Source organism: Seriola lalandi, unplaced genomic scaffold (assembly GCF_002814215.2).
Source record: "Seriola lalandi dorsalis isolate HSWRI2012SDOR001 ecotype SW California unplaced genomic scaffold, Sedor1 jcf7180002054412, whole genome shotgun sequence".
In the NCBI taxonomy this organism is placed as follows: Eukaryota; Metazoa; Chordata; class Actinopteri; order Carangiformes; family Carangidae; genus Seriola; species Seriola lalandi.
The window spans coordinates 37,664-53,299 of NW_019524965.1; the positions used below are offsets into that span (position 1 = coordinate 37,664).

The window sequence follows — 15,636 nt, forward strand, 5'->3', positions numbered from 1 at the left end:
GGGGGGGGTGGCAGGGTGGCAAGCTGTTGCAATTACATTAAATTGCTTTGGGAAGTGCCACTGTGCAACTGCTGCAGTTCAATAAGGGAGGAGGGGGATTTTGGTCTAAAGACTCTCATGGGGGAAGGATTGAAAAAATTCATAGCCTCTTAGATGGTAATTTGTCCAAGACAATTTATTTATTGTCAATTTATACATGAGAGCCATAAAAACAAACCATGTTCACTCTCATGAATGATTTTTTTACTTTTTTTTTTTTTTTTTTTATGCCACTTTGTTTGTCTGGTCTGCTGAGGACACACATGGTTTCAATGTGCTGCTGACTTTCAAATGCTACATCAAAAACACATAACATATCTCATAGGAAATGCAGGTGATCGCTCATTGACATAGCAACAGGGATCTACATCTTTGGCTGTTTTTATAATGTTACTTAAAGCAGCAAATCAACAACAGATTGGCCAAAAGTTAGTCATATCCTGTCTCTGTTTCCTCTCGCAAAATTTTAATAACTGTCACTATAGGGGCAACAGTTTTACAAAACTATAAATGTAAAAAGGCTACTTGGGAACGTAATAATAAATTTAATGAACCTTGTTGTTGTAATAATAAACAGCACTCATTAAAGTCATAATTTGCAGTTGGTAATTCAGATAATTTAGGGCCTACTATTACACATTTATGAGTCAAGTTAATGAGGAGGATTTGAAAATGGGTGCAAGTAGAATCTTCACAGTGGTTTCTTTTTTCTCATCCTTCTCTCTGGTGGTAAGTCACTGAATTTGAACATGCAATGATTATTAAGCCTAAAAAGTGAAATAAATAAATCCCCCTTTTAAAGCCTTGTTGTGGCAACATGAAGGAACAACGTCCTCGTCCTCCGTAGCTATGCCATTTCTCGCGAGAACTGACAACTTCGTTGTAGCGACTAAGCCACAAAGTTTTAACTGTCTTTGTTATTGTACGTAGCTAGTTGAAAACAAATAGGTCATTTAATTTGTTCGCACAAGGTAGATGGGTCTTATTGTGATAATTAGCTTCTTGAACATTTGCACACAGCTTTACGTTGACTCTGCTGGCACTAAGAAAGAAATGTGACTTCCGCATCCGTTTATTTCGATTTCGCGGGTCAGCACGAAATAGCTCGCGTTAAACTGTTCGTATGGAAATGAAACAACGATATATTCCACACACTTTTGAGAGATTTTGTGTTAATTCAGTGTTTCAATCGATAGTTTAACAGTTAATCATTTCTTGCGTGTTTTCACGGCAGACAAATAAAGTCAAAGTAGAGACAATCAAGACACAAGCATGTCAGTGCTGTCCGTGGTTGAGCAAGCTATCAAGTCATGCAAAGCTGAACAAGAGAAGATCAATGACAGTATTCAGCTCTACAGAGAAATATTACAGACCTTGTAAGTACTGTACATCTCATTAACCCCACCGTTTTATCACAGCTTTCACTCGTGAAACTACTGTCTCTTTTACGTAGGAACATAAACTCATTTTAACTTTACAATTACCAAACAATGTTCTTATCAAAGAACACTTATTCATGTAAGTTAATGTATTAATATGTGCATGCAAAATATGTAATCGGTGTTGATATCTGATCTTATGTCTTCTTAGACACAGTCTGTGCCTCTTGTACCTTTCATGCAAACTGGGGCTAATACACTCTGAAACAGGCACTGAAGTCAAGGCGATCAAACGTAATGATTTACTCGTATGCGGTTCCTTGTCAAATCATTGAAAGTATTTGTTCCTATCACCAAGAAAGTGATAACTTGAACATCTGCGTATAAGGGCAACTATCTGGCGCTGTGGCTTAGTTGGTTAAAGCGCCTGTCTAGTAAACAGGAGATCCTGGGTTCGAATCCCAGCAGTGCCTTTTCCACCACTAACTCGTTTCACTTTCGTCACTGAAAACCACAGGGACAAATGCAGTGATAGCTATGGACATGTGCAAGATGAATAAACAAAAAGACAGATTTGTCTAGAACAACATCTAAAATGAAGTTTTTGGCAAGGCCCATTGTACTGTCCAATATTTTTCTGCAGTACTGTGCAAAAGTTTTAGGCACTAAAAGTAAACTAGGATGCTTTCAAAAATGATTCCATGATTCTGATTATTATTATCAGAAAATCTGCCAGTTATTTTTCTCAATTAATAAATTAATTGTTCGGTCTATAAAACATCAGAAAACACAAAAAAATATGTTGTCCTGGAGTACTTTATCATATGATCAAATATCTTGTTTTGTCTGACAAACAGTCCTCAGCCCAAAAATATTCAATTTACTATATTGTAAGATTGAGAAAAGCAGCAAGCCTGGAACCACCAAATTTTGGGCATTTCTGTTGACAAAAGACTTTTAACAATTTATCAATTATCAAAGTAGCTGTTGATGTTTTTTTGCCAATGACTAACCAATAAATCATTGTAGCTCTAAGTTTGTGTCACCATCAATTAGCTATATCCACCAGAGATCACTGATAAGATTATTTTGTCAACTTAATTTTTAATTTTTCATGTATCAATTGATATATTGTAACATTGGATTTTTAAGCTCTCACATATTGATATCAATATTGGCATCAAAAACCCACAATAAACACCTAGGCTGTGCATATGTTATTTTCTATTATACATTATATACTGCTGTTGCTCAAATTTGCTTAATTATGCTCCTCTTGGTTAATTTGAGTCTGTAGTCACATGGAGGTTTTTTTCCCACAGAACACCACAACCCAAGAAGGACTCTGAGGAATCTGAAGGTGCAGATGCTGCTGCTACAGGTAATTTAAAAAAAAAAAAAGAAAAAAGAAAAAATAACATGTATCATTATAAAGAAAAAATCATTTTCACATCTTTGGTTAATGTAGTCAATTAGAGAGAGATGAGGGCAGTCATGTATAATGTTATGACTGTACCTGTTTTAAATAGTAACACTTCTCTCTTTCATGCCTTGGGTCCTATTTAATAGTGCTATTCATAAAGGTTATAAATTAACAATGCATGTTCTTAAATTACTATATATTAACTACTCCATCCTTCCAATTATGGCCAGGTCTCTCCTGTAAAAGAGATAATAAATCTAAAGAGACTTTCTGGTTAAACATAGATTAAATAACTAAACTGTAACCACTTGTTTCTATGCTGCTATCTTCAGACACAAATACCTTACCAGGGGAGAAGGAAGATATAGAATTGCTGGAGCGAGTACTGGAGAAAGCCCTGTGGGTCCGCACTGGCTCGGGAGCATCTAAAAAAGACCCAGACAGAAACAAGCAATCTGGACCTCGAAAGGAACCAGGCATTTCAGTTTTCACATCAAAAGGTGTAACACAGTCATCTGCACCGTCTAAAGGAAGTGATTTGACCATCAGATCAACCTCTAAATCTGCCAGTCTTGACAGAAAAGAGCACAAAAAACCTGGATCTTCACTATCTTCCTCACTAGGCGCAAGACCTTCAACTAGCAACAATCCTAGACAGTCCAAAACCACAAATAATAGAGGCACAATCCAGAAGCATCCTGTCTCATCAGCTGCGGCTGTGCATCACCAGGCAACTAGGAAATTGCAGCAGGCTGGTTCAGCATCTGGCTCTCTTGATCGCTCTAAAAAAAAGACTGTTAAAAGCAGCATGCTGAGTGTTGAAAACCTGGGAGAGGCTGCAGCTATCCCAACACCTTCTTCAAATAACGCAGTGCCTTTCTCACACACAGATGAGTCTGGAGCTCATAGCTTGCTTCAACACACTAGGTATATTTTTACATAAGTGGACAACCATGCTTTGTCAGTCTCAGTTGGAAGAGGTGAGTTAATTCAGTTTGCCTTTGTTTTATGGCAGGATAGCTTCGGAGCAGACAACAAAGTGGAAATCTGTAAGAAACAAACAAAACAGGTAACCAAAATCAGTCTGTTCATTTTGTGAAAATACTACACTTTATTCCACTGTTTTGCTTTTGTACTAAGTTTCTTTCTCCACATTATCTTTAGGTTGTGGGACAAAGTTATGGCTCTGCAAAGGAAACCTGTGCCAGGGAGGAGTCACTTCATGGAGAGAATGAGAGCTACGGTATCCTTCCTTTTCCTAGTGGAGCCCATGAAAATGGGCTGGAAAGCCTCAGACATGTTTTCCATGCTGTAATGTTGAGCTTGAGAATATAATCGGTTTGAATTCCATGCTTAGTGATACCCAGCTATAGCAATTTAGCATGTCTTTGAACAAATCTGAGTAATACACTTTGATTTCTCAAAACGGCTTGGGTATCCAATGTTTCGTCCTTGACCATGTCCCTCTGATCCCTCTAGTTCCCCAAGGATTGGCCGTGTGGCAGCCCAGATCAGACCAGGGCTCTGGTCGACAGGCTGACTCACCAAGGGCATGACCTCATCCAGCACTGTCAGACAATGGAGCTTCTGGCCAAGGTGACTCCAGAAACGGCCACAGAGCAGGGTGAATAACACATGCAAACACACACAGTTAGGAGCAGAGGAATGTGGAAAAATGAAATAGATCGATGACACAATTGTGTGGGTGAGAAGATGATAATTTGGGAAGAAACTGCACAGGGAGTTGGCAGGAAGTGACTGTGAGACCCCCCCACTGAGCATTTGAAGATTTTCTGTAATTGTAAAAATAACAGTTACTGCAAACATGAAACTAATTAACATAGTGGAATTAAAGTAAAGAAATCCAGTTGCCTCCGCTGTAACAGTGCTTGTAGTTTAACTGAAGGTTTTCTTTTTTTTAAATGATCATTTCTGTCTATGCAGGTGGTAAGAAAAACAAGTATGACTCCTACCCGACACTTGAAAGGTTGCAAATGACTGCAGCAGAGCTCCAGAACTTTGCAGACCAAGTGAAACAAGGTAGGAATCCCGTTTCACCATCACATAATCTACCTTTTCAAACTATGCATTTCCTCCTAAACAAATTACATGTCAGCGTGACTGTTTATGAGCAGGAAAAAAAACATTATTTAAACGATTTATTCCACCTCACAGAATTGCATAATAAAAAAGACATTGGTGGAGTTATCATGACCCTGTGTTTGACTCCGATTACCACGCTGTGTTTGAATGACCATGTCTGGGTGTCAGGGTATCACTCACTCAGCACCTACAGTATGTTAGAATTTCCATCACCTCCAATGATACAATTATAATGAAGCTGACTGCCCTGAGAATTTCCATTCGCATTACTCAAATGACCATGTCACCTTCAGCAGGGAGTTTTGTTTATGTTTACCACTCATAGCTCCAGTGCAGCAAAAGTATGTTGCTAAAGCCAGTGTGAGAGATATTTTCCAGTCATTTGTAACTCCTTGCTTAGTCCACACACCTCCATCTGATGTTGTGACTATATGCATCCAATCTAGCATCTCACATCCAATATTCAGTAAGTATTTTATTTCCGAGCGCTTTATTTTCCAGAGAGGGATTTATCGTTTATTGAATTTTAACAGCATTTGAAAAATGATTGAGATGAACATAGCGTGCTAACGAGCTAATGCGGCCTCTCCATCTTGGCATATGGAAAATGAAAACAGAGCTGCAGTGAAACCTCAGTGTCAGATCAGTACTTTCCTTGGCCTCGACAGATCCCCTTCCCTGTGACGGTGGGGTTTTAAAGCTGTCTATCCTGACGTGGCTAGGCAAGGGCCTAGCTATTTAAAGCTGAAGCAGCGGAGCAGAAAAACGTTTTAGGGTACGGTTGCTCACGCTTACAGTCTAAAAATAACTGTATTTTCCGTTAGAGTGGGAAGCATGGGATCGATGGAGGCCAGTGGGAGGTTGTCTTTGCCCAACTGGGGCAAATGGTGTGTGGGAAGATGGGATGATCGCACCCCTGCCCCTCACTGTAACATACACAACAGAGGCAGACCTCCGAGAGCTGGAGAGGCTGAGGATGCAGGTGGCACTGCTGCAACAGGAGATTAACCTCGAGCAGGTACGGGCTGTATTCTTCAACCAGCTAATAAATTATAAATATATCATACACTTGATCGTGCTAATCTGTGGAGTAGTACTCATTAACTACTAAGAAATAATGTGCTGACAGTCTTTTCTTCTATGTGACAGGCTCTGTTGGACACTCTTTCCCCACAGCTCTCATCTATAGCACCTGGGCCTGGACATCCCAACGCCAGTGTGCTGAGAGACATGTACTCTCTGCTGGGTGAAGGAGGGGAGCGTTTCCCTGCCATTGTCCAGGACTCTGAGCCTGATTGAACACAGAACATACAGTATTACACTGAATTACCAGTTTATGAGGTACTCCATCCTACACCATTTGCATACATAAGAGAAATGAAACACCTCTCAGTATAATCCAGTCCAGTGCAATACCAGTTGGCTCATACCACTCTGACACTATCAATTAAAGACGAAGAAGTTCACAAAAATAATATTAATTGCAGGACCATTACATTGGATTGCTTAAGACTAAAGAGGTGTTCTTAATAAAGTGGTAACTCAAATTTATATTTGTCCGTGAATCAAAATCCCAGTCATTATTGTGAAGAATCCGTTTTTAGTGTGCTGTGATAGTAATAACTTGAAAGTCTGACTGAAAGAAACCTAAGATTGTGATTGTTTATCATCTTTGTTAATGTTGTTTCTGACTGAAGTGCTGTACTTACAATTTTGGCATTGTCCTATGAAAATGTTTTCAGGTTTGTGACAAAGCATTTTTCAGACAATCTAATGGGTTTTAAAATGGTTTATTTATCTTTGTAAGCAAGAAAATTTCAACTCGTAAAGAAACAAGTAACCCTTCTATTTATCTGAAATATTCAAAGTCGCCAATGTTGGAGAGACGTGGTTTTCATCGGAGAGCATCGAATTATAAATGTTGACATAAATCTATATGGCAACACATTTGCTACATGATATCTGCATGTGTTTTATGGTCTGTAATTTCAGTTGGTCTTCTCATAAATATTTTGAACATCATAGGTTTTTTTCTAATGGTTCAATGCTATTATTATGTTTTAATGATATTTCATTTCATATTTCTACTACATAACAATTAATACTTAGAGTAATATGTAATGGAAAAGCTTGCCCAGGAGTCACTAATGGAGTCTTCCAGCAGGTGGCACCCAACTCACAGAAGAAGTGACGACAGAACTCACTAGCAGATGATTAATTCTTAACCACTTGTTGAGTTATTACTATTGCATCAAAATGAGTCAGTTTTTTTTATTTTTCTCACTATAGTATTTCTCCATATGATGTGTTTGTATCTATGCTGGGCTTTTATAATCTGGCATACAGTGAATGATGGAGAACACATATGGGGCCAATACTGCGTCTCCGTGATCTGTGAAAATTGGTAATCATGTTTTTGCGCATCCCAAATGTAATGTGAGGGTGTATGTGAGATGCAGGAGGGCTTGGAGAGGCCGAAAAGGTTCGTGCCCACAGATGACGTGTGGATGGCACGGCCTGTGCCAGACTGGGCGACAGGTGGCGCTGGGTTCACACAGCAGGACGTGGGTGTTTGAGCCCTGCTGCACCAACCCTCATGTACACACAAACCGTGAGGACTTGCACACCCAAAGCTGGCTGAGTCACAGAGACAATGCACTTGGGGGCCCGGCTCCCTGTATGCTGCAAGCTGGAAATGGATTGATTCCCTGAATAGAAGAACAGTAAAAAGAAGAGTATAAAAGGGGGAGGACTATGTCAACCTCAGATTGTCTGTTACCTGTATCTCAAACAACAGGAGCGCATTAATTCAAACCACTGCTCCTGACTTAACTGAAACATACGAAAGCATGTTCACAAAGCTTCCTCTGTTCCAACACCATCAGTTTCTCTCCACTCATGGACTTAAGCCAAGTCATCTGTATGGGACTGTAGCAACGTGCTGCAGGCTTCTGGTCTGTCCATACAGTCTTGGATCAGTCTGTGTGAAAGGAGTAAAGGAGGAGGCAGGGATGCATCTTTGAGATAACGTCAACACCACACAAAGGGCCCAGTGGGAGTGGCGCCTACGCAACTCAGCCTTCCTGTGACCTGCATACATCAGCTGCTGCCTGGTTCTGGCTGTCACCAATGGACCTTTTCCACTCCCACCAGCATGGCCCGGCCCTGCCCAGGTTACCCATGTCTCACGCCTCTGTTCCATATTTCTCACGCCTCCTTTTGTCACATAATGGAAGATCCAAAGAAATTTTACTTTCCACGGAAGAAGCTTCGTTCTCTTTCCCATGTCAGCACTGCTGTATGTCACACACACATTCTCACACAGAGCGCGACAGTGTTGAATAGCCTCTTCTTTGTCATACACATTCCTTCCTACTTGTTCACTTTTTTTTACCCTTTTCATTTACACTCTTTGTCTTTAGCCTTAGTTCACTCGAACACTGGAGTCCAAGTACAAATCCACAGAAACCGAACAGTGCTACCAAGAATCCACTTCTCTCCTTCAAATGCTTATTGCTCTTGAGCATCTCTTTTCTCTTGCACCCAAGCCCTCGCAAACACATTCCTCCCTTTCCCTCTTTCACTCCTCTTTTATTCATCTACAGTTCTGTTACCGATTGAGCTACAGCAGAGATTCTTAAATCAGTATGATCATCAGTTAGGCTACAGTGGGGTTTATTGTTTGATTTTTCTCCACCATTCATCCGGTCTAAAGACAACTCCCTCTATCCAGTTGTCTTTTCTGTAAAGGCAAAGAATACAGTTGTCCTCTGCAGACAGAGGCATGTTAAGCATTTATATGAGAGCATTAGCTATCTCTTAATCTGATAATGTGTGGCTTGTGGGCTTTAAAGAGCAACAGTCCTTTCATTTAATTATGAGGGAAAACCTGTTGCTAAGCTGAAGTCATGCAGGTGTTTTATAAATACATAGAGATGTTTTTAAAACCCATATTCAAAACTTACTGGTTGCTGTGTTGTTCATCACCCACATCTTTGCTCTTTTGACACCCAATACGTCATGGACCATGGTCTAAATCTTTTTAGGGGCTAAAACTTTCATCTTTATCAAAGAGGCCTGTTGTCTCATTACACATGTTCAACCTTAAATACGCTTGTAACCTCAGTTTGCTTTCCCTACAATTGTACGTAATGACACATTTCTACTATAAATATTAAGTTCACAGCTTTCAGTTTTCAAAAAAGCGTGGAAAGAAGAAAAAGAAAATAATATGTTGCCATAGTAAATTCAGTAATGCCTGAAGATAAAAAACATAGACATTCAGCTGTGCACACACTTTTATCCTTCCTAACATGGCTTTTCCGATCTGGGGGAGTAAGATTAGTGAGTTTAGGAGAGGGAGCTTTCTTGATTGATTTTCTTCGATCATACAGGGGGATTAATTATTACTAGGTTGCTTTTCATTCAGAAAGGACTGGCAGCAGCAGTGTATGTGGGTGGGAAATTAGTGGGGGCTGTTTGAGTGTCACATGTGGACATGCTCATTAGTGTACTTACACTTTCATTATAGAATAAATGTCGTCCTACAAATCAGTGTCTTCAGGTGACACATGCACTGTGTGGGTGGCCGTAGGGTCTCTGTTTGATGTTGATGTCCACGCAAGATCTATTGAGGTGCAATGGGAGCACTATTACTGTGTAATAGCCGTATGGAGGCGAGGTTGCCGTGTGGGATGAGTATGGAGAAAGAAGCTTTCCAATCTGATATACTGAGGGATTCCCCTCTCTCCTCTGATTTCTAGACAGCAGCAGGTTCGTTTATTACCCAAGGGGGGCTTTTATATTGCAGGAAAACAAAAAAACAGCAGCAACCACGACAAAAAAGGCTGCAATTGGGAGGCGGTGATGGGGAGATGAAGGCAAGAGGGAGCAGTTAACTCTTCTCCCCTCCCCCTTCCTGTGCTACATCAACCCCTATTCTCCCAGTTTCAATGTTTGACGTCACACAAAATAAGACCAATCAGAGCACTTGGACTTCCCCATTTTTCCACCCTTGCTCCTCCCCTTCTGGTCCTTTATATATCCCCCATCACTACGTTCAGCAGAGTGTACAATGTGCTGCCAGAGAGCCAACAGACAGTGTACAGAGAAACAGCCAGAGAGGGAGGGAGAGAAGGGGAAAGTGTGAGTGGTTTTCAGCGCTGATTTAGAAGCCTTCATCTGACACACTCCAGCCATTCCCGCTCCAGTCATTTCTCCGGTCTCATATAGACCTCCTTCTCCTTTCTCTCTTTCTCTGCCTTTGTCTGTCTCTCTCTGTTTCTCCAGGCCAGAGCTGACTACAAACGTGATCCAAGAGGCAGCCTGGGTTCGGGATCCATCAGCCCACACCATAAGGATGGGCTGCACAACCGGCCACCTGGCATGCCAACCTCAACCCCAGACCAGCTCGGGGCAGGAGGGTCAGGCCCTGGAGGCTGGTGGCGCCAAAGTCCCTGACGTGCTCTCCTCTCTGGAGCGTCTGTCCCAGGCCACTGGAGGCATGGAGAAGTCCTGGTACCGCTGCATTTTTCCCTTTGGAATCATCTCTTTGGTCATTGGTGTAGCAGGAACGGGGGTGACATACACCTACAATGACCTGCCTCAGACTAAAGTGGTGTCAGTGGTGTTACTTGTCATGGGTCTTTTGCTGTTGCTGATGGCCACTGCCTGTTGGACTGTCCATAAGAAGAAGAGAAGGAAAAAGAAAGAGGGAGGTTCATTTACCTCTGAGCAGTGTCCCCTGTGAAGCACATGGGGAAAACAACAACTCTAAAGTAGAGACATACCCAGGGCCGGGAGCTCAAGGGTTGGCTAAAGAAGCCACCACTTCTCCTCCTCCCTGTGCCAAATCCCCTCAATTCTTTATCACAAACTTTGGCTCAGCTCATACTGAAGAGGGCTGAGAAATCGTAGAGAATGGAAGGACAGATAGACAGGACGCTGAGGATCTGTTTAGTCTGTAAGGTTTGGACCATTTTGGATTGGCACAGAGGGATCACCAACGCCTCACACGCTCTTTTATCATCAGACAGCAGGTGTCCAGTGTCAAAACAACCTCAGAGGGGAGACACACACAAATATGCACTGCACACTGCATGCATATTTACACGCACGGATACATAGCCCCTTGCAATCCTCACTCACATATGCACAAGCAGTCCCAGTGTGAGCTAGCGCAGACACCTAACACGCTATGCAGAGCTGCTGCTGGAGTCAATGCTGGCGTCACTAGGCACGTCAGTCACAGCATTCCTATTGCCAGGACAGGTGACTCTCCAAGAGGCCAGAAGTGGGCCAAAGATGGCAACCCGATACCCAGCCGAAAGAGCAGCGCACCCGCGTCAGCGGCCAGCGTCATTCACTCGTCCTGTGACACCGCAGCAATGTGTTGGGGGCTTTTTTTACGCAATGGGAGAGTGGAACTTGAGTCCAGCAGGATCTTGCTGGCATCTGTGTGGACGGTGAGCTGGAGAGGGCAGAGGACCTGCAGGGGAAGTGGAAGTTTTTTGTCTGTGCTCAAATAAAGATTCTGGTGAACTACAAAGGAAACAAAGATTTGCACATATGGCCATGTCCATGCCAAGAAAGAGAATCTTTTATTTAAGTAACATACTCTTCAGGGCCTTTTGTAGCTTCAGTTCCATGTTACAAAGGAGTGTGGCATTGACTTTCTGACTGACTGATTGCCCCCCGTCAATGTGCGAGCATTTACGCCCCGGCCTTGTGTCTACGTGGGGCACCCCAACTCCACACAGGGCAGGCCAGGATTATTGAAGGACACTGCCCGAGGGGACATGCCACTGCAGGGACACTTTGACTGATCCTGCTCCCCTGTGGCCCCTCCCGCTTAGTGCCTTGAGCAAGCACTCATGGAAAAAGGCTCTGTCGCATTCCCCCGTTTCCATCTGAACTCCTGACAATTTCCCCCCTTGCTCTCTTTTTCTTTCTCTCTTTATCCCAACAACACTCTCCTCATCCATCCCATATTCCATCCTACATCCCCGGATTTTGACTTAATCCATCTCATTTCCCCCTTGTGATATAGCCCAGGAGATAGTGTCTACAGCCACTCTTAAACTTAAATGTAACCCCACTCCATAGACATTTAATTTGCTCTCTGTACCAAAGAAAGTGGATCATTCTTAATAGTAGAAAGCATATTTACTGAGAGTGACTGTGTCAGTCTGAAAATATGGTACAAGGCTGTGCTCTTTTGAATACTGATTACTGTTTTTGCTCTAAGTGACACTGGGGTTTCCCTTTCCTATGCTTTTTCTTTCTGAGAGAGCTGGTGAATGTAGCTGCACTCAGCTCCACAGCTGGGAATAGGTGCTTTCTGTGGGCGTGTGGTCTCACAGGATGAGATACACAATGGCATTTTATTCTTGTCTTAAACATTCTTTTTTCTGTCACTGAATGTAACGTGAGATGGAAAACCGTAGAAAGAGAAAGCGCAATGTATAGAATGTATAGAAACTGAAAGGAGTCTAGACTGGTAGTCTCAATGTGAAGGACTGTGGACTAGCACTCCTCCCTGGCTACCAGACTAGTGTCGCTTGCTGCAGAGTAAAATGTGTCTATGCATTCAGAGGTAGCAGTTAACACACAATGCCAAAGACTGTCCTGAAGGCCAGCTTGCCAATTACAAGACTGCAATTGCCTGCCTGCTTCAATAGACATCCAGCGGATCAGTCCATTCTCCCACCTTTTTGCAGCTCAGTGTGCACTTAGATGTTCTGTTGCATACTGATTGTCAGCCAATCTCTGCTAGTTTAAAGGGGAAGGAAGGGAAGACGGAAGAAATAAGGAGGTAATGGTGGAAGACAAGAGCAGAACCCGCAAAGTCATTCCTTTCACTTTTATGTAGAAGGAGGGAGCCATCCCTGTGGTTAGATTGGAGTCAACCATCATGAACAGAGCAGTACTATTCTTAGGGGATATGATGCGTTACTGGCAACAGCAGTGAAAATGCAGAGTTAACTGGATGTGGAGGCTTTTGTGAGCCTTTTTCTACTGTCAAAGTTTTTTTTTTAGCTCAGAGCAGTGGTATCCTCTGAATGGAGAGATGAGAAAGAAGCCCTAGGATTACGTTACATTAGATTATTGCAATGAAAACATAGCAGGCTGTCTCAATTCTCTATCCGTCTATCTATCTAACTGTCCGTCTGTCTCTGCTATCTTCAGACCTGTTCACTTGGGTTAGCGTTTGCTGTAGTCAGAGGGCTGTAGATGGTTGTAGATGTAGATGGAACATTGACAAAATCATCAGGTGAGCAGTGTTTAAGAATCTATGACAGAAAAGCTGTTGATGCAAATAATCTTCTGTCTGTGGTTGATATTTCCTCTGTTAGTGCTGCCTAGCCACATATGTGATGTTTTTTTTCTCAGAGAAAGAGGTTTTGTGGCACAGTCATCCAAAGGCCGAGAGAAAGAAAGAGAGTAGGAGGGTGAGAAAAAGAGCGAGCAAAAAAGCTCATGAAGTGAAGTACACACACTTTTACTCTGCCCTGAACTTTGGCTTGTGTATCAATGCAATTTTCACATGTATAGTACACATTTTACTATGTAGTACATTGTAGTTGCATAGTTGTACTTGCTAATTTTCAAACTATATTGTGTCAGTGTATTGTCACTCAAAAATTGATGGCAGGTGACCAGAATAAGTTTGTTAGAGATGTGAAGTGATTTCCCCTCTGCCTTCTCAAAAATAAAAGGGAAAATCTACCTCTCTGCTGTGTGGGAAATATGTCCCTCACCCAGTAGACAGCCACGCTGTCTGCCAATGCTGTTTGTCACTCCAGTGAGTGACACAAATTATGTTTGTTTGCGTGCCCTCTAATATTTGGTGCTGTATATATGACTATTTTATATTTGTACTGTATATTTCAAAGTATATGTAAATTTTAACTTCTGTATTAAATAAATGTAATGTAAACACCTTGGTCTGTGATTTTGTAGTTTATAACTTGTGGAGAAACTTTGTATTAAACTACTTTACTCACTTACTAGATTATTCAGAATGGTCCAAAGTGTGTGAGCAGTATGCTTTATCCTGATAGACCTGGATGAACCTCCAGACAGGGCTGAAAATACAGAAGACAGATGGGGAGTGGATAGTGAGAAGACAATAGACTGACACTGTTGTGACTCTTTTGAATGGTGTGCCCATTAGCTTAAAAAACCCATTTGCTTGATGAGAGCACCTGAGCTTCCCCTGTGCTTGAAATTTCGATGCTGTATATAGACCCATTGCCATGTGCTGCCCTGCCAGCTTGGATAACTTGGTCAGGTACCCAGTGACATGAGGGATGCTTTGGTTGTTTTGAAAACAGACTGTCCAGTACCGAGCAGAATGAATGACACCCCCTACTGGCAAAATTATAAAAGAGGCAAACTACCCTCATAATGACAAAAGATATTCTGTGTGTTATTAACCTAAAAGACTGTGCGTAAGACGGGTAAAACCGCTCAGTTCACTGGGAGCTTATTTTTTTATTTGTTAAGCATGAAAACATTTTATCATTCACTGGTAACTATGCTGGGAATCGGCTGTGGGTGTGGAGGGAACAGTGTTTATGTCTGGATAAAGGGTGGGGAGGCCAGCAGGGGCAAAGTGCAGATGGGGTGGAAGTGGTCAGTTGGATTTCTAGGGTCAGCAGAGATTACAGGAAACCAGATGGGAGCAACTCATCCGGCTCCCAATCTCCAGGACTTGGCTTCAGGCCCAAGAGCTATTTGGCGTTTATCATACTTTGCATTATACAAAACTGACATCAGTTTAATTTGCAGCAGCCAGCAAAACATGACACTATGAAATCTGGATTTGAGCCATACTGGGGCCTGATGACTCTATTTATGTTTTATTCAAATTCCTGACTAACAGCATCTGCGTATCTAATGAGTCGCTGCCTGCTGTTGGCTCCAAATCATACCTTTGTAGTAGGATGGAGTTACATTTCAATTCCTCCTTAACTACTAAAACAGCTGGAGACAGGTGTAAATTGAAATCACACATGCTTGGCTAGACTGTCAAATTAAATCAAAAACAAAATTTAATTAAAATGCAGTCTGAATGTAGGTATTGTAATAAAATCAAATGTGATGAAAAGCTATTGGATATCTGGATGAGTAAGAATAGGAGACATTGCAAACTACCAATGGACAAAAAATAATTGCAAAGTTTGCTCTATTCCCGCATGAATCACCTCTTTTACTTCCAATCTCCTCTTAATTTGTCATCTGCTGTGTCACTCTGTCTCTCTCTATCTTAAATGTCAGTGTGTCAGTCCGCAAAAGCTTTTTCAAAAAACTATTTTCTGCTGTGTGTTTCATTAATTAATACCTTACTGCATGAGGGGCAGCTCTTATGAATAAACTGCTCAGGCGTAAAGTTGTCACTCTTGCATCTACTTCTCAGATCAAACTCAATGACTTCCTGTAGGAGGCAGCATTTTTATAACAACACATCTTTTCAGTGAAATTATGCTGAGAAATAATGGATGCATGGGGAAAGAAATGATAGACTTGGACTTCATAATTTTGTGAGCGCATGGAGTATGATTTTATTGCTATAATTATTTTCAATTTAGGTTAAACGCACCAAGCAATTTCTTTTCCCTATAGACATTGCTGGTCACTTTGTGTTTTACCGAGAAACTGGTTGTGATGGGTCGGAGTTTCTATGGAAAC

At 41.8% G+C, this 15,636-nt stretch overlaps 2 protein-coding genes and 1 non-coding gene across 4 annotated transcripts; all 3 read left to right on the plus strand.

Moving 5' to 3' along the window:
* Positions 1–918: 918 nt before the first annotated feature.
* Positions 919–6,966, plus strand: tedc2 (tubulin epsilon and delta complex 2). Of its 2 annotated transcripts, XM_023410018.2 has the most exons (9): positions 919–1,415; positions 2,741–2,799; positions 3,174–3,768; positions 3,857–3,910; positions 4,006–4,084; positions 4,321–4,465; positions 4,786–4,881; positions 5,769–5,962; positions 6,094–6,966. In XM_023410018.2, exons 1-9 carry the CDS (start codon positions 1,312–1,314, stop codon positions 6,241–6,243), a joined length of 1,476 nt encoding a protein of 491 aa, XP_023265786.1. In that variant the 5' UTR covers positions 919–1,311; the 3' UTR covers positions 6,244–6,966. The 2 variants fall into 2 exon arrangements, with proteins under 2 accessions (XP_023265786.1, XP_087031180.1); XM_087175054.1 differs by lacking the exon at positions 4,786–4,881.
* trnat-agu (transfer RNA threonine (anticodon AGU)) lies at positions 1,818–1,891 on the plus strand. Its single transcript has one exon. It is a non-coding gene; the product is annotated as a tRNA-Thr (tRNA).
* A 125-nt stretch (positions 6,967–7,091) lies between the features above and the next one.
* On the plus strand, positions 7,092–13,885 carry LOC147818892 (uncharacterized). The gene is made up of 2 exons (XM_087175055.1): positions 7,092–10,089; positions 10,234–13,885. Exons 1-2 carry the CDS (start codon positions 10,019–10,021, stop codon positions 10,691–10,693), a joined length of 531 nt encoding a protein of 176 aa, XP_087031181.1. The 5' UTR covers positions 7,092–10,018; the 3' UTR covers positions 10,694–13,885.
* Positions 13,886–15,636: the final 1,751 nt, after the last annotated feature.